This window comes from Lygodium microphyllum, chromosome 19 (genome assembly GCF_053477565.2).
Source record: "Lygodium microphyllum isolate KBCC chromosome 19, Lygodium_microphyllum_v1.1.10, whole genome shotgun sequence".
NCBI classification, from domain to species: Eukaryota; Viridiplantae; Streptophyta; class Polypodiopsida; order Schizaeales; family Lygodiaceae; genus Lygodium; species Lygodium microphyllum.
The window spans coordinates 99,437,012-99,456,912 of NC_141153.1; the positions used below are offsets into that span (position 1 = coordinate 99,437,012).

At 41.5% G+C, this 19,901-nt stretch overlaps 1 protein-coding gene across 2 annotated transcripts in view; it reads right to left on the reverse strand.

The window, feature by feature from the left end:
• LOC148020196 (dynamin-2A-like) overlaps window positions 1-19,901 on the reverse strand; it is a 36,393-nt gene that overhangs the window by 3,518 nt on the left and 12,974 nt on the right. For both annotated transcript variants that reach the window (XM_087700508.1, XM_087700507.1), the window contains exons 6-16: window positions 15,818-15,935; window positions 15,399-15,741; window positions 14,813-14,960; window positions 14,594-14,695; window positions 13,879-13,998; window positions 1,814-1,897; window positions 1,606-1,733; window positions 1,079-1,163; window positions 801-927; window positions 197-273; window positions 62-118 (exon numbers count right to left, since the gene is read on the reverse strand). In XM_087700508.1, coding sequence (XP_087556634.1) covers window positions 62-118; window positions 197-273; window positions 801-927; window positions 1,079-1,163; window positions 1,606-1,733; window positions 1,814-1,897; window positions 13,879-13,998; window positions 14,594-14,695; window positions 14,813-14,960; window positions 15,399-15,741; window positions 15,818-15,935 — 1,389 coding nt within the window. The remainder of the gene's footprint in view (window positions 1-61; window positions 119-196; window positions 274-800; window positions 928-1,078; window positions 1,164-1,605; window positions 1,734-1,813; window positions 1,898-13,878; window positions 13,999-14,593; window positions 14,696-14,812; window positions 14,961-15,398; window positions 15,742-15,817; window positions 15,936-19,901) is intronic.

Here is a 19,901-nt window from a genome sequence, read left to right on the forward strand (position 1 = left end):
TTCTACTGATGCCAACTGTAGCAGAACCAACTCATCAGGTTAAACAACATGGATGACTAACCTCCAAGTTGATAATACCTCGGAAAAGCTTCTCGTCTGAGTTTTTTGTGTAACCCAACTGTGCCAATAAACAGCAGATATTTTGATGAGACTGTGACCAACTCACCAAAGAGACTGTCGCATGAAAATTTGATACCTTTCCTGTCTTCTCATTCAGGACAAACCACCGCTTGCTCCATCCATTGGTCTTTGAGCTTCTCTTCAGCAAATAGCCTTCACATAATATTTTGAAATGTTTCAGCAACCTATCTAGAACAAAACTAATAGAAGATGCTAATTCATTAGCCATATCCTAGGCAAAACATCCTCAACCTGTGTATGTGCCTACCCAATAACACAAAAACGAGTCCCAACAAACCGGAAAAGACAATGAAACCCTTTCATCAACTTAGAAACTCCAGGAAGCACTTACTGAAAAACCATAACACATTGCACTCCTTGTCTAGACTCTAAACACATTGCTTACACCACCAATTAAAATACACCCATAAACTTCCTAGACAGAAAACCCAAATCCAAATTCTGTGCTTAACTTCTCCTGCTAAAATCTGAATAGCAAAAATATTTTGCCTGGGCTCAAACGGTACTAAGACAGATACTGTGTACTAAGAGCCAGCATATGCTGTACGGTACTAAAGAGGGCCAACTTTTGGCATCAATATTATAATAAAGTCACATTTTTTAAGCCAGTGAATTCTAAATGGATGTTTTGCTGCATTGCACAAGATCCAATCGTATACCTGCAGTGAGCTCCCCAGCAGGCCCTGCACTCTGCAATGATGAGGTCTCTTTTGCATCTTTATCTGATGATCCTTTATCCTTCATAGACTTCAAGCTCCCACCTGTTTGGGGTGGCGGCGTAGTTGACTGAACACAAGAACTGGTCAATTACAAAAGACTTGGACCAGAAACACATGTCTCACAGAAGAATTCAGTTCTATGGGCTAGTAGATTTATTGTTTCTTCAGAGCAATACCAAAGATACACGATAGTTAACTTATACAATAGAACCACCAACCCTGTTAAGTAGCGATTGTTCAGATTCCTGTGCTTTGCGGGAGCTTCTTTGTTTCTGTTCATCCTCCCTCCGTTGCCTGTCAAGCCTGTATTACATGGACTAAGGTTATAAAGTGAATTTAGCATTGTTCTCCACTGTACACTCGTTTCTGCTGTAGAATCACTCTTCAATTATCAACAACGATTAAAAGAGAAGTTGAATTATTGTTGGCCTCTCTGCTGTAGTTCAAGGCAATACGAAGATTCTGTTGCAAAAATTCTGCATGAATATCATGTGCTGGAAAGCAACCCCAACTTCTACTCTTCCATATTCAAACTCAATATGTATTTCTCAGTATTTAACATACACACTGCTTCTCATCATTATAGAAAACGTGCTGTCCTATGGGCTATGTTCAAGCATTTGGCACCTGATAACAAAGTCTTAAAATTAGTTTTGACCCATTATACACTACAACACTTGAGTATATGCTGCCTCCCTGCAAAAGCCAAAAGATGCATGCTTTCAACTTTTGAGCTAGCATCTACCTGCGCTGTACAAGCCGAATGAAATGTTGAGGCGGTATGAATGCACGTTCCATGTCCACTAATGCAACTACCATCTTCTTTGATTCCGCACGATATTCATCAAGAGCTGCAGTGGCTATACTAACAACCTGGAAAAAAGCTACGAATATCACGATTTTTCCACCAAAACAGCTCTCACAAATAAAAGATAAATGCTGGAAATGTTCACCTCACGCTTAAATGGAGGAAACCTTCCAAGTCCAGGAGTGGCTGATGCAGCTGACGAGACAATATCAATGAGGATGCGATGAACCTGCAGTAATCCAGGAAAAAATCTCTCTCTCTCTCTCTCTCTCTCTCTCTCTCATCGGAGATTTTACTGCATGCACAGGTTCTGCCCAGACAATGACGTATGGAACACACGATGCCATGTATCGCGAGATTGCCCTAGAGGACACAAACATGTATTGAGAGATTGCTCTAGAGGACACTAGAGAGATAACAAAGTATGGCACACATTTCATCGCATTGGGGAGTGCACACAAGATGGTCATTTTTAACAGCATAATGCAATGGAGAGCTCACATTTTGGAACCCCAAGGGGTAATTGAATACAATAGACTATTTGATGGTGTCACACTCTTTGTTGACATATATCATTGACTCTACTCATTCAGGCAGACATATTGGTTTACTAGCTGATCATACATATTTGAGTTTTACAACGGCACAAGGTTGCACCAAGAGCTCACTTGCCACTCCAGTTTCTAGATACCCTAGATATCAGTTTTTGCAAGAGAGTGCTCATGTATATAGAACTGCATTATTTGATGGATCGTTTACTATGGCCATATTGCTCTCTAGATGAGATCATAACAAAGTTGGGAGAAATTTGGCATGCATCAGCGACACATGCCTTCCCTCATACTGTAGCTTCTTCCACCCCACCACAAAATACTGCCCCACAAAACAGTTGGTATGATGATGATGTGTTGTGAGATACAAACAAAGTTAAAGCCTGAGATAACTACTAGGGATACTACACATGCAAGCTCAATTAATCTTTTGATGCCTAGTGCGAAGAAAGAAACAAGCGTATTTGGCTGTACTAGAGGTAGAGATATACCAGCTGTTTTTAGGGTGAGACAGCAAGAGGGCATGGGAGATTTTTCAAGAAAAGCAACTAGGTACCCCAATCACAGCACCAAGGCAGGTACAACTCTGAAAAGAACCTATATGAGGTAGAAGGCCAGCCCTCTATGTCTCCCCTGCAGGGACACGTCCATCTTGCAGTTCATACTTTACTATAGGGATGGCGATAGAGGCAATCCATAGATTGCGAGCTAGAAAAGCACAAGATCACAATGGCCTGGTTGGGGCACATTTTATACATGCAGGGTCACGTCCATCTTGCAGTTCATACTTTACTATAGGGATGGTGATAGAAGGCTGATCCCCCTATGTCTCCCCTGCAGGGTCACGTCCATCTTGCAATTCATACTTTACTATAGGGATGGTGATAGAGGCAATCCATAGATTGTGAGCTAGAAAAGCACAAGATCACAATGGCCTGGTTGGGGCACATTTTATACATGCATGTGAAACTCTTGCTCCTTTGTTGAGGCACATTTTTAATCGAGTCATGTGTGAGGACTGTCTAGCAAGCTGGACAGAGCATCCCATTGTACCACTCTTTAAGAATGAGGACCCTATGGTACCCAAAAACTACAGAATGATCATGATAAGTCATTACTTGGCCAGGATGTATGGCTGCATTTTAGAGCATGAGGTCAATACATGGGTAGAGAGACATGGGTATAGAGCATGGGGGCAAGCACACTTTAGGAGGGGGTTCACAACGCTCGATCATATATTGACCCTTGTTGCTTTCCGAATTTCTGCAAAGCATTCGACACTATGCCCCAAGCCAGGTTCATGCAAAAACTACAAGATGGTGGCACTCCAAAGGATCTACAATGGGGGATTTATGACTTGTATGATGAGTCAATGACAAGGAGGGTGCATACTTCCAAAGGCCTCTCCAATATGATTGACAATATCATCAGAGTAAGGCAGGGATACCCACTTTCACCTACTCTCTTTGGTGCTTATGTTGATGAGCTCTTAGATCATGTGGATAGATTAGGGGGACCAGGTGCAAGCTCAACTACCATATTGATACCCATCTAATTCTTATTGTATGCAGATGATGTGGTATCGATCATGCACTCTCCCAAGGTTTTGTAGAGACACATGGATGCATTGCAAGTGTTTTGCATAGATAGAGGATTGGCAGTGAACCTTCAGAAAACCAAGGTGGTGGTATTTAATACCACACAAGCTTGGGTGATCCGAGTGGGACATCAATTTACTATCAAAGGGGATGTAGTTGCGTACACTAGATCCTATGTATATATCGGGGTCACATTATCCAATAGGATGTGGTTGAGTATGCTAGATCCTATGTATATTTGGGAGTCGCATTTATAGGACCTGCATTTCATTGCAAGATGCACCAACTACTAGGTTGGATAAAGGGGCACTTGGAGCACTTCAGTGAAACTGTGCATATGCTTAGTTTCAGGAATCCCAAACTAAGCTGTGGTCGTTTGATACATTGATTACTTCGATCATTTGATATGAAGAATGCTGTATAAGGATGCAGAAATATACACGGGTGCAGAGAGAATATCAGCGTATGTCTCCACCTTGAAGATCTTAGTCGCCGTCAGCCCCGAGAGCAGTCTCCACAGTCTGCAGCCTGAAATCTGTGAAAACAACTGATTGAGACTGCTAAAATCAGGGCAGGCTGGGAAAAACACGAAAAATAATGCAGGTCGGCGGCATTAAATGCGGCCGACTGCCTGCCATGTGTCACCTGCACCTTGCTGACCTGCCACATGTCATCTGCCCTGCTGCTTGCGCTCTTGCCACGTGGACTGCCTACTGAAAACTGCACCTGCTTGTCCAAGGAATGTCACTCTCTAACACCTGGGCCGAGTCCCAGAATCGGCCCTCGGTCCTTGTCACTCGGCCCACTCGGCCAAACCCTAGTTGGCCCTTGGCCTGTCTGAGGCAACTATCCGAGTCAACCCACTCAGCCATCCAAGTCAAAGCTTTTTGCCACGTGGCACATCTGGCCTCGGCCCGTCCGAGCTACGCGTCCGAGTCTCAAATTCGGCCCTTATCCACGCCCGAGATTCGGCCCTCGGCCAAGGGCCGTTCGGCCCATCCGAATCATCCTGTCCAAATCCGCCATTCGGCCCGTCTGAATCAAAATTGTCCGAGTCAAATCCGGAAATATCTATGGTCATGGAGGCATTATTTCAATCACTAACTTTTCTTACAAAGAATATGGGAGCTCCCTATATATAGACATCCATGATTGGCATTATTAAAAATGGATGCGCTACTACCACTACAATACAGCTTGGATTGCCCCTACTTAGATCTCACTCATAGAGTGAAACAAAATTATTAGGCCAAATATTGTCAAGATAGATACAAATCATACATAGTCGCACCCTTTGGAGCCCCCTAGTACGAAGATGGCATAACATCAGTGTCATTTCTTACATGCGTCCATAGAGGGAATCGTTGTCACACCATCCATCTCTCCCTTGGAATACGTAGTGCTATTGGACAAATACAAACACCATCACACTAGCTTAGAATTGAGGTAGGGCCATATATACACATGTTTGAGGATGCATGCATCTATCAATTATGACACCAAGAGGTTGTGTCTAAGAAGCACTTTATTTGCAGATATATTGTATTGTTTGAGAGGAAAGGGAGATTTCATTGCCTTTTCCTAGAGGAATTTGGGCCTCTCCGCAAGGTGATGGAGTATGAGGATCAAAGTATGGCTAGGATTATTCTTATTAGAGCCCTGAATACATGCAGAAGCTTCTAAGCAATAGGACTGTTGTGAAGACTGTTCCTGAGCTAAGAGTGAAGGTGCAGAGAGTTGAGAGCAGTAGAGTGAGAGAGTGAGCACGAGACTTGATGTTTTTGGTACAAAGACTTGTGTACCACATTTTAGGTTTTGAATATATATAAAGTACAATAAGTGAAAGGGTGCGTTCACACACGAACACGGTAAAAGGCACGATGAACCTTTATTCCCAACAATCTCCCACCTAAAGGCAACGTGCCTGAAGGTAGAGGAAAGAATCAACTAAGTCTATGTATGTACAAAGTTGAAAGACACATATACTATCCAACCCCCATCATCTGACGACAATGAGCAAATCGCTCCACTGGAAACCCTTCATAAGGTCTACAGGACTATCATATGTATGTACCTTGACAAGCTCAATGCCTTTGTTGTTAAGTACATCCCTGATAAAGTGATACTTTACCTGTATGTGCTTTGTCTTTGCATGAAAGACAGGATTCTGTGCTAGCATGATAGCACTCTATCACAGTGGAGTATAGGAACCTCTGTAATCCCAAGCTCTCTCACCAAACGTGAGAGCCATAAAGCTTCTTTGCATGCCTCTGTGGCAGCCACATATTCTGCCTCTGTAGTAGACAATGCAACACACTTTTGCATCCTAGATATCCAAGAGACTGCTCCTCCTGTGAACATGAACACGTATCCTAAAGTAGACTTCCTGCAATCAGGATGGCCATCATAGTCTGCATCCGTGAAACCGACAACAAATGACTTCTACTTACCAAAGCAGATACACAAGTCCTTTGTGCCCTTAATGTATCTTATGATACCCTTCATTGCTTCCCAGTGCTTTTTGCCAAGATATGCCATGAATCTGCTAACCACTCCCACCGCAAATGCAATGTCAGGACGTGTAGCAACCATAGCATACATCAAGCTACCAACTGTTGAAGCATAGGGTACCTTGGTCATTTCAACCTTTCCATCATCTGATGTAGGGTTGTCATTTGCACTAAGTTTTACATATGGAGGCAATGGTACATTCATAGCTTCCCCCCCCCCCCCCCCCATATTGAAACGCTGCAAAACTTTCGTATTATACTCCTGCTATGACAGATAAAGAAGACCCTTTGATCAATCTTTGAGCTATTGTGTAGACTCTGCTTCAAGGAGTCCAAGGCATGAACATCCTTGCCTGCAATTAGCAAGTCGTCCACATATAAAACCAAGAGAAAAAGGCTGTCATCTACTGCCTTCTTGATATATAAGTAGTGATCAACTTGAGAACAATGAAATCCCTAAGATTGCATGAATATATCAAATTTGTGATAACATTCTCGTGGTGCCTACTTCAGCCCATACAGACTTTTGTGAGTTTACATACCATGTGCTCTTTTCCCTTTGCAACAAAACCGTTAGGCTACTGCATATAGATTGCCTCGTACAGATCACCGTGTAAGAATGCAGTTTCTACATACATCTGTATGAGTTCCATGTCCTCAGATGCAACCAAGCCCAAGATGGTTCGCAAAGTAGTCATTTTGACTACAGGAGAAAAGATTTCATCAAAATCAATTCCATGTTCTTGCTTGTACTCTTTAGCAACCAAGCGTGCCTTGTACTTTGGCAAAGAACCAAAAGTGACTTTCATTTTGTAAACCCATTTGCAAGATAGCACTTATTGTCCTTTTGGTAAATGTACCAAATCCCAAGTGCCATTCTTCATGCGAGATTCGATTTCTAATAGCATTGCTTTTTGCCATTTTTTACTATCTTGTCTGTCACTTGCTTCCTAGAAGCATAACAATTCACCACAATCTGTTAACATGACATGATCAGCCATATAGTTTACTCCAAGAACAAATCTATTTGGCTGTTTTTGCACTCTGGTCGACCTACGAACCCAGTGGTCAATATTTACTGGTTGTTCAACCTGCAAATCTGCATTAACAGCTTGTTGTTCTGCACGTACAACTTGTTGTATCACTAGTTTAGGCATGTTCTTACTGAATTTGTGGGACATCATGGGCAAGATCCTGCTGATCATTTACAGCATCATTCCCTGCATTTTCAGGGACATTTTTTACAAGCTGCTTTCTAAAGTGCATTCTTTGCTATCCAATTGGTACATCCTCCCAGAATACAACCCTTCGAACCTCCTCTATTCTTTTAAGATGTTTGTGCATGCGATCTTCCCGGAAGATGACATCATTGCTGCGTACTACTTCTCTTTTCTCGCGATCCCATAATCTATACCCCATTTCACCTTCATCACCATATCCTAGGAAATAACATTTACAGGACTTTGGCTCAAGTTTGCTACGTCTTCCTTGTGTATGTACACAAATGCCTCGCAGCCAAACACTTTCAAGTGTGCACACAAAGGTGGCTTGCCTGACCACGCTTCACAAAAGTCTTAAAAGGCTTTGGACACATATTCCCCACCATTGTTAAAGCAAAGGCATTTTAACATCTTGTTAGTCTGATTTTCATCAAGTGCCAAGAACTTTTTACATTTATCCAAGGCCTCGTCTTTTTGACGAATTTGATAAATGCAAACTTTGCGTGTGGCATCATCAACAAAGGTAATAAAATACTTCTTTCCCCCTAGAGATGATCCTAACATTTGACGTACATCTGAATGTACTAACTCTAAGGGTGAAGACTTTAGAGAAAGAGATTTTTTGTGTGACATTTGAGCATGTTTACCATAAATACAATGATCACACTGTTCAAAATCAGCAAACCTCAAAGATAGTAAATAACCCAAACGAGAGAGCACTTTCATTCCAGATTGACTGCCACGTACACTGGATATGCAAAGAATACATAGTATCACTTTCGGACCCCCTGGCAACAATGTGGGAGTCCTTACATATTTTCCATTTGCTATCCCCAAAGATGGTGTGATAGCCTTTATCATCTAGTTGCCCTATGCTTATCAAACTCTTCTTGAGTTAAGGTACATGTTTCATATTATGCAAAACAAACACGAAGCCATGCTAAAATTCCAGTTTCACACCGCCAATGCTTGTAATTTTACATGCATAGTTATCCCCCAAGTGGACAATACCACGTACAGCTGTCAACACCATTGTAGTCAAAGAACCACTCGTGATGGGGTGTGATATGAAAAGATGCACATGAATCAAGTATCCAAGTGTGAATATCATCCTCAAAATCTACAATCAATGCATGTGCATCCAAAGAAGAAGCTAGAAGTACATCACCATCACTGTCATTATCATGAGTGACTACTTTAACCTCTTCTATTTTCACATTGCTCTTTTTGACAGGCTGGTTGTCCTTGTTTTCAGCCTTATTGGCTTCATTGTTTTTGTTTTTGCCCTTCTCTTTCTTCAGTTGAAAGCAATCCCTTTTGCAGTGTTCTTTTTTGCCACAATGATGACACTCCACATTTTTTCCACGAGATTAGTTGCGTGCTTTGTTTTTAGAACTGCTCTTATGCTGAAATCTGCCTCTAGTGTGTAATGCATTTGAAGACTTGTTTGCTGAGTTATTCTACCTATTGAGTTCTTCCATCAGCAAAGAACTCTCCACATCAAAGTATAACAGCTGAGCATTCGAATTACTCAAAGTTGTCCTAAAAGTATCCCAACTTTTAGATAGAGTGCATAAAAAGAAGGTAGCTTTGAACTCTTCGTCAATATGAAAATCCAAAGCAGTCAGCTAACTGAAAATTGAGTTAAACTCATTCAAATGTACAGACATGGCTGTACCCTCTTTCATGCGACAGTCCATAAGTTTTTTCAGCCAATAAACCTTGTTGGCTGCACTTTTTTGAGCATACAATTCTCCAAGACTTTGCCACATTGCATATGCTGAATTTAGCTTCTCAATGTTGAAGGGCAAGTTGTCTGACACTGAGAGCTCAATGGTAGAGCGAGCAAGCTCGTCCAAGTCATCCCACTCGTCTTGTTCCATGTCTGCTGGTTTGATTCCCTTTGTTTTGATGGGCTTTACATGTTTCTTCTGCACCAATACATTTTAGCATTGTTTCTACCAAATTGCAAAGTTATGGGCACCCTCGAGCTTCTTAATGTGCAAAAGAAGATTACTATTGTCACTATTTCCAGCCATAATTTGCAGTCCCAAATTGACTAACCAATCACCAAAGGCAAGCCCAAATATGACACAAGTGACCACAGCGCACAAGAGTACCAACCAGCAATGAAATATCCCAAATTGCAGAAATTTCAGATCTGCAAATGAATTTTCAGAATTAAAAAATGTCGTTTGCTGCACTCCTCAAGCAATTTCCGACACAATTAGAGACCAAGCCAACAGTTACAAGTGAAATCCCCAAAATTTCGCCGCAATTTCTGCACCAAAGGCATTTCCGAGCACAAATTTTACAATTTGGGTCAAAAGCCCCAAATTTTTAGAGGATAATCTGTTCAGATTGCATCAATTCAAGTACCCAAGTGCATATACCAAGCAATTCTTGCACAAATTGATGAAATTCTGCAAAAGCCCCAAATTTCTCAGGTCCGGTGTGCACAAATTTCATTGAAATTGAAAAAATTTCACTAAAATGTGAAAAGCCCCAAAATTTCACAGGCAAATGTGTATTGATTTTGCAATTTCTGAGTCAAATTGTCCACTTCTGCATTAAAGTCCCCAAATCCGAGAAAAGCCCCGATTTTCTTGGGAAGAATTTGATTTTGTGTCTTGGTGTGTGAACGCCCAATGAAGAAGAAAACAAAAAGAAGAATATTTCTTTTTAAAAAACATTGATCTCTGCCCGTCATTGCCTGGCCTCGCGTTCCACGTTTGTGGTGACTGGTCCTAGTCACCAACTGCATGTCGTCGTCTGGCCTCATGTCTAATTAGCTGCCATCTCGTCAACAACCTAAACCACCAGGCTGCATGTCGCCTAGCTGATCAAATACAGGCCATACGAGCCTGGTCACATTTGCACAGGTCGTGTGCAGGTCGTGCTAAGGTTGGTCGCGCCAACCTATCGCCTGTTGACTGCCTCTCTTGCACCTGCCGAACACTAACAACTGGTGCCTGAAGCTCCTACTCGCCTGTCACGTGGCTTAACAACCGTCACTAACTTTAGGAAGCGCACACAGCCTATGTGCTCTAATACCAGTTTGTTGTGAAGGCTGTTCCTAAGCTGAGAGTGAAGGTGCAAAGAGTTGAGAGCAATAGAGTGAGAGAGTGAGCACGACACTTGATGTTTTTGGTACAAAGACTTGTGTACCACATTTTAGGTTTTGAATATATATATAAAGTACAGCAAGTGAAAGGGTGCGTTCACACCTGAACACAGTAAAAGACACAGTGAGCCTTTATTCCCAACAAGGACAAAGCCAAAGCCAAAGCCAATGAGTTGGCGAGTTTTGTAAATTTTTCTAGTGCTAGCTCACTAGATGCTATCACTACAGCAATGCCACAACACTATCCATGAGTCAAGAGCGTCACGACTCACAACGAACCAAGCACACACACTATATAAAGCACAATGCCCACCACCCTGTCACCATGCATGGCACCCTTACCTTCAATAAATTCTAGCCATCATTACTAACCATCGCAGACAAGTATCTCCCCATAGTAGACTTGATGTCTTGGACCACCCCATGACAAATATTCTTGCCCAAGAAGGTTACATTGTTTCTAGAGAGTCATTTTGATCATGATGGGAGCCTACAAGTCAACTTAAGGGTCATTGAGAGATCATTTTGTACATGGTGATAGCATGTACTTACAATCAACATAGTTAGTTGTTTTTCATTTTCATGGTTATTCTTGAGTCAAGAGAACACCTTCAAAAATAATCATTTCTTTGTCCCATAGGCCATTTTGACTTTTTGGAGACATAAGAACCTCTCTCTCTCTCTCTCTCTCTCTCTCTCTCTCTCATATCACCAAATGCTTGGCTTGACTATGGAAGACAATTGTACGATGTTTCATGAAAGAGCGCATGGCATACCCATACAATTTCAGGAGCCTTGAACACGAAGCTTTGGCTCTTTTGACACTTTGGTCACACCTGCACTTCTGTATGGGGCCCCCATATGGGGATCGAGCCTCTACCACACGAGAAGAACCACAAGATCAACCACTACCCCCGAGGGAGGAGATATATGAAGGATGGGAGCAGCTAGAGAGACCCCTAGTACTAATAATTTCATGGATGATTAGGAATAGGCCCTATGTACCACATAAGATTATCAGAGCAAAAATGGGAGCACCACCCATAGTAGCAGAGGCCCTCTTCTAGACAGTGACTTTCTCGCAAAGTCTCTCGACCTTGCCAAGACAAAGATCCTCCCAACTTGCACTAGAGTGGTCTAGACAACTAGCATTATAGGGGGATACTCAATGCTGCTATGTTCGCACAGAGGCATGGCTATGGCTACATAGATTACACATGGATCACCTCCCATCACTCCGGTACAGCTCGGACTACCCTCACTTGGAGCTCAACTGAGAAAAGCTAAACCGCATCATCATGATGGACGTTATTCAGATACACACAGCCAGGACATGGGTGACACCTACTGAGAATCTGGAGACAAAGATGGCTTTTTACAGAAAGCATCTTCTACACATATCCCCCGATGGCTTTGTTGTCCGCTCAAGATACATGGATGCATGCTTGTCTCATGGTGTACAATGAGTCATTGGACAGCTCTGTATATCCTCACACTAGCTCTGAATTGAGACAGGTAGATATGGTCCAAACTCCCTCCCCCCTAAGGACAAGATTTGCCAACTCTATCAACTTGAGCTAAAGACAAAGGAGCACTATTTATGCAAATGCCCAATGTACTATGAGATCCAAGGGTGCTTCCACTGTCTGTTCAAAGAGGGATTTGGGCCATTATCCAAGGTGATAGATATCTTGGATCAGAGATGTCTCGAGCTCTTTTTACTGGAGCTACGCCGCCATAGAGAGCACCTCTTATGAACCTAGGAGCAAAGACATGGAGCCACACACTAGCACACACTCACGGAGTTCTACAGAGCATCAACCACTCCCTCCACTATAGAGCTCTCATTGAACCAACTAACGGCCCCACCACAAGGGACCACCCTAGAGATAGCCACAAAGAAATGCAAAGCCCGTAGCCCACACCCAACTCGTCTAGACCCTCACAGGAGGTATCATCAGCCTCATTGGGGGACCATAACTCGCCACTTCAAATCTCTATGCTAGATAGACACACGAGAGATATCTTGGCATGAGAGTGCCTCCTAAGCAATTCCACATTGTATTGACATCATTTTGTACTCATCAGCTATGTATCGTTTACTATTTATTTTCCATTTAGTTAGTCATAGCATTAGATGACAGCTATTTTGGGACTTGGGAAATATGCCAATTTGGCTTTTTGTAGATGTTAATATAACTTTCTTTTTTTCTTTCTTTCTCCCACCCCCCAAGATGGAACCAAAAGTCTACAAAAGACACAAGGCCACAGTAACACAAGAAGGGGATCACGAAGTAGGCTATAAAGAAGCAAACCTTCTCCAAGATTTGCACCCCTCACTGCTATAAAGAAGCAGTGCACAATATCCAGTTATAAGAGCCAAAGCTCTGGCATTCAGTCATGCAAGTTACCCTGGCCTTTATGTGTAGAGCTACTTTCTAGGAACCTGACCTTCATAATGGACAGCAGAGGATGGGTTCTAATGATCACCACAATGGAAAAACCACTGGTTCTGATGATCACCAAGATGGAGGCGCCACCAGGCACTCCCAAGAAGATTTAATTCATCGAAGCCCCTCCCTCCCTCTTTTATCTGCCATTCTAGAGAACCCTTTGCAAGAGTGTCATCCATGAGAGGTCAGCAACAGACTCACATACTCATACACTACCTGCTAGTCTCAGCCTGAAAACCCGTAGCAAGGACATTCTGAAGTATCATTCATGAAAGGTCAAGCAACAAACTCATGTACTCATTCCTACACCACCTACCAGTCTGGGTTTGGACTTTAATCCCGTGTGCATACTCATTCCAGCACTTCATTTATATAGCCAGTTCCTCCCTCACATACAGTGCATTTGACTTCTTGTGTGTTCTACACCAGCAGTTTTGTACCAAGTATTCCATGGAAGATATACAACTGTTTCCATGGTCATATAGCCGGATGGGCCCCTTTAAAGGCATTGATGTGCCCCTCTCCATCTCTGTTTCTCCACCTCTGTCTTATGAGCAGGCACCACAGAAGAAGCACATATCCCTTCACAAGCCGAGAATCCTTGCATTGCTCCATATGCCACAGTATGTCTTTTCTCAATATAGCAATCTCACCTGTCCCAACTCTCAATCCCTCTTAAGTTTATGTTTCTATTTATGAATACATTGGCTAAAAACCTGCATTGTATCTCCAATCAGGAAGAGTTAATTCTGACCTCATCAACACATTGTCGAGCAGGATCTTTTGCCAGCTCTAGAACTTTACGAACAAGGGCCCGCAAACCCTTCTCCGGGGAAATCAGGTAGGGTTGATATCCATCTGCTTCAAGTACAACCTGCAAGATGAATTACATTGAGAGTTTTGTAAAAGGTTATTAAAAACATGGGGAAAGTAAGTTATGCTCTAAACCCTTACCTGACCAAAGAAAAATACATATTTAACTTAGCACAATATATGCTCAATGCCAAAGGAAAACACAAAGTTTCTTATTCACTATGGTCATCCGCAAAGACAGAAACAGGAATGCTTTCTTTTGCTGAAACCCAAAGTACATAGAATATGAGGGCCTATTGGTTTTGGAGCATGGAAGAAAACCTTCTTACTGGAGTGCTACTCTTTTATACTCGGTCTATACTGAGTAGGAAAGAGTAGCACTTGAGTAGAAAACATAAACTACATTATACATAAAATGAGGAAGCTCAATTCAATGTCAATATAAAACCATCACCGCCCACTATTTATGTTTGTGGTGATAAAGCAAAAGCAGGCATCTTCAGCGAGGCAAGCAAGCACAGGCATTCAATTTAACCTAAAGAACTTGGGCCAGATTCAATGTGTTGATAGTGAGAGTAAAAACTGATAAACAGTGAAGGTAAAAACGAACAGCACAGCAGATCATTTATGATGAACAATTGTCTGAGGTATGCTACCTTCTTGACACTGCTTAGTTCGAATATATCGTTTAAAGGAAGCTGTTTTATCCTGTTTGGAAGGGCACCTTCAAAGCTTGACACCACTTTCCAGCTACCACCCTGTGAATTTGTTGTCTTTGAGAATATGACATTTCTAAATAAAGGATACTCGGAAAAAGCATAATGTTACCACCACATGAGTAAGAACAGATCATGCATAAGTCCTCCAGAACTCACCTCCCCTGTATTGATATGCTGAAGAAACTTGTCTTCAAATTCCCTACACAACTCAAGTGCAATTGCACGGGTTCCCTCTGAAGTTTGAACCAACTGCTCTCCCAACCTCACCAACTCATCCTCAACCACTTGAGTACGACCTTCCAGCCTGACAAAACAAAATAAGAAGTTGGCAGGCAGAGTGTCATTTAGAATCTGTTGCTCAAAGCAATACTCTCTAGTACCCTAAGAAGCTTCTAAGCTCTCATATAGTTAGCAGGGATGAATGACATTTCCAGTAATTCACCAACAGATGCTAAACACTGGAGACTATGATTGTTACATCCATGCCAACATCATCTATATTGAGTTTGTTGAGATTCAGTAAGAGGCTTGCATCAAGCTCATATCAATGACTAATCTATGAACAATACAGAGTGCAAAACATCCATGCCACAGAATTTTGTCATGGACCATGTTAACATAAATCTGGCATGTAATCAAAGCTCATGTGTTCACTTAAGACAAGTGTAACTGCCCCAGGCATACCAATGTATACAATCCTGTACTACTTCTTGTTCAACCTTAATGAAGCATCCCTTCTCACCCTGAAAGAATACTTGGCAAACGTAGCTTCAAACGCTTTCGAATCTGACGTGACAAGGTATCCATCAGAGCATTTCTTCCCAGCTTTGTTTGAGGTGCACTACTGAGAATTGATTTCAAGCTCTCCATCTCTGCCCTCCATGCTGTCTCAAGGGTGTTATCAGCTCCAACTGAACCAGTATGAGCAGCAGCGATGGAAACAGATTGACCAATCAAAGCCACCCATGGAACATCAAGAGTGATTGATGGACCCTGGCCCACAAGAAGTGCTTGAACAGCCGCCAGACATCGTTGATCAGAGGCTGCTTGGTCAACTTTGCTGATTACCCCAACAGTTCTAGATCCTGAAAATAACAAAACATTCTCATCACAAATACAAAACTTGATCACACCATTCACAGAACTCGCAGAATCACCCACCATCAGGATCAAGATTGTGTGCCATTCTAAGACCCCGGGAACTTGAAATTTCTGGGGCTTGGGCTGCAGGTACAACTACCAATAAGATTGCATCACCATGCTCCGTATATTCATTTACCTGCAAATTTACATTTAATAAACCAATTTAGTTGCAATTCCTGATTCAGTGTTTACAACTCGCTATATACACTCAAACTGCACATATGCACAAATGCATGCACATGCAAAAGATATGATCACATGCATACCCTCAAAAACAAGTGCACACACGTCTATGCTAGAGCATTGCCCTTCTGTTTCTTCTTCACTCCCCCAAATCAAGGAATCCTTAAGTACCTAAAAGCAGAGGGCTGCTTTCCAAAATAAATAAATAAGCTTTACTTAAAAGTCTACCTCTTAGCCCAATAAAACTAAAGTGGTTTTTAAATAACTATTCCCTTTGCCATCAACCCATTGCTAAAGCATATGCCCTTATGGGCAGTGCTACATTAACTAATCTGACCCAAAACGTGATAAGGTATGGATTGTTGTAGCTAATGAGTACATGGTGCAACCATTGCTAGATGATATGGGCCTCTCTACAAAATGACAGACTTGGAACAAGTGATGATATGGGCCTCACTACAAATCATGGTGACCATGAAACATGCTTTACCACAGTTGAAATGTGAAATGCATTGCATTTCTCCAGGGTTGAAACGGGAAATGCATTTCAATACTACAACACTTCAATGTGCACCGTTTCACCTATCTGTTTCACTCCAAGCAATTCCTCCAATTTGCCGAACATGAGCACTTTAAATGTGTTATTATGCCATTTCATGCGGGGTTTCACATATGACGTATGTAGGGGTGAAACATTTCAGCCTGAAATGTAAGTTTTTGGAAGTGAAACATTCCAGAGGCGAAAAGTTTCACCGTCACATTGCTACAAATAGAGTTGAAACTACGTCATCACCTATATCAATGTCAAACTCTTGTTATCATACTGGCTGTCAGCTGAGAAACACCTATATCTTATATGTACAGCTCATAGAGAGATGAAGGAACAAAAGCAACAGATAACCTTCAACTTTCCAAGTATTGAGCCATGAGATACAACACCAACAAAACTGTGTTGCAAATGGTATATAACTGCTTTACCAATTGCAATAGAGCTCACAAACCTCCATCCTCCAGATGTCTGCGAGAACTCAGGTTACCCACTGAGTGCTGCTGCCAACACATGCAGAATGCTGCAAATCCCTGAAATGCAATCTGCTCAACAAAAGTCTCAATGTCATCAAATGAACTGGTTGACTTCAATCTGTGCTAGTTAGGCTCTGTTGACAGAGGGAATGTGTCCCTCCTTGTAGAGCTGGACTAGCAGGTCAACCTAGCATGAGACAAGACTCGCTGACCTTTCTGACCTGCCAATTGGCTGATCTGGTCAAAGCCCAGGGCCCATCTGCACTAAGTGGCACATTTGTGACCATCATCCATTGCTCACCACCTGGTTACTTACATGTGTGTCTACCTTCCAAGTCTAGCTGGCACATGTCCAGCTGGAGTAGTCCAGCAGAGAGACAATGGAGACACTGAATAAGTGCCATTTTCAAATTAATTTGTCAACTGATATGGACCCTTGGGGTTACTTTTACATGTGGCAACTAGAACCCTATAGTGTGACATTTTTCATTTAGTAAGCCCCTTACTCCCAAGCTAACATAAGATAAGTCATGATGTGAAACACCAAAACTATCCCTCAATCTTGCCAATAACTCAAGATATGGCATAATTTATAATATGCTTTCAGATATTGATGTTCACCATAAATTATTTTTACAATTGTAAGTTTTTCCTCAATGGGGCTTTTTCTATCCAGAATGTCACAATTGTAAGTTCTACCTTGACAAGGCTCTTTCTATCCAGAATGTCATAGGTGAGTTCCAGATTATTGCAAGACCAAAACAATATTTAGGTTCCAAGTATAAAGGTGTGAATCTGTTTTCTTAGGTTCAATAAGAAAATGTGATCTTCCCTCGTATCAAGGTAGTCCACATATCTCCGAAGGAGAGAACTGGTAACTCAACCAATGATATTGTAACAAACCTTTTGTATATCAATTATTACCAAGACATATTGGCTCGATGATTTCAAATTAATTTGATGCTCATGTACTTTGAAAGGCGATTTGTATTATTTAAGGGTGGCCAATGACCAAAACGCCCTATAATTATACTTGGGGTCATCATTGATAAGATGCCCAAGAGAAATCAAAAGTTTAGTCGCGTGGTTAGATTGACCAAAAAGCTCATATGAGTAAGACTTTTACACTCAAATAGTTACATTGACTAGAAGCCCATATAATGAGTGGTTTCAAAAAGTGAAACCAGATGCTCATGATAGAAGAAACAAACCATGAACTAGTGAACCTATATAATGAAGCGCTTCAAACCCTAAATTTGGCGACTCCTAAAATTTACCAAGACATATTGGCTCGATGATTTCAAATTAAATTGATGCTCATGTACTTTAAAGGCAATTTGTATTATTTAAAGGTGGCCAATGACTAGAACGCCCTATAATTATTACTTGGGTCGTCATTGATGAGATACCCAAGAGAAATCAAAAGTTTAATCGGGTGGTCAGATTGACCAAAAAGCTCATATGACTAAGACTTTTACACTCAGATAGTCACATTGACTAAAAGCCCATAAAATAAGTGGTTTCAAAAAGTGAAACCAGATGCTCATGATCGAAGAAACAAACCATGAACTAGTCAATCTATATAATGAAGCTCTTCAAACCCTAAATTTGGTGACTCCTAAAATTTAAGAGGTTCTATTTTTGAAAGTTACTCAAATGAAAATTCCGTTTACGACAAAGACTCCAAAATTTCACAAGGAACGATTTTGTCTTGAGCAACTATCTCAAATTCTTGACCATTTGAGAGATTTTTAGAGTAGAAAGTTTGAAAGCTTCTTTCTCTAGAAAAGTGACATGTGGCATCTAGAAGAGGTTATCTGTAATTTTGAAGAGACAAGTGTCCCTAACACTTGTTATTTTTTAGCAAACACTTGTTATTTGTAACCTCTACTTTCCAATTGTGAGCACCCAAGCCCACACCTATATATTCGAGATCTCTCTCCTCATTTGGAATAAGCTCTCATGTTGAAATTTCAACCACATGCTTTGTATTCTTCTATTTATCTCTCATCCAATAAGCACTTTCTACTTAGTTTGATCTAATCCAAGCACTAAAGAAGAAAAATCAAATTGTTGCTCGAGTTTACAAAAATTAGGGTTTTAACAAAACCCTAATTTTCACAATTCCAAATCAACCTTTTGTATATGGTTCAAGCACTTGGTGCCTATGATTTTGTTTCAATAAATTCCTATAAAGGAGAAGGAGCAAGTTCCCCTCTCAACGTGGTATTCTCCCTCTCTCTCTCTCTCTCTCTCTCTCTCTCTATTTTCATGGTGATAATTGATCGAGGTAGTTAAGTTCAAAGTATTGTCATTCTCACGTTCTTTCCCACGATTACAGATACAAAGGACTCTTATATGTTAGCAGCTATTGTGCATCTACTATGCACATTCAGGAGAGTAGCTTTCATGCTTACTATTTTGTCACACATGATCTATAATTTTCAATACAACCCATTTTTAGTGCTAGTTCTGAATGTTTGAGCATGTGCAGCTCTCTCTCCAAATTCTGTGGTACGATAACAAATGGGCAATTTGGAGGACTACCACACGTTTACGAACACCTCCAAAGATAAACCTCCTTTTGACCAACTATTCCATGTTGCTGTAATGGTACCTCACCCTAATCTCGTAGTAAACAGGGCAGCAGCAAATGTGGTGCTCCTCCATTGCAGCCTCTAGTCCACAAAGCCAGTAAATGTGTTCCTCTAGTGCAATGTCCTCATATATCCCAGCTTGTGCCTTTAGCTGGTGTAATAAGTGTGGATCTGGCCACTATGTTTCTTCTTCTATACTAAGCATAGAAATATACTCTCTTCGCCGGGTTGTGGTACATGTGGCTGATAAGATGTATTTCAGTAATCTAGTCCTGGTCTTACAACATTCATCATCATAC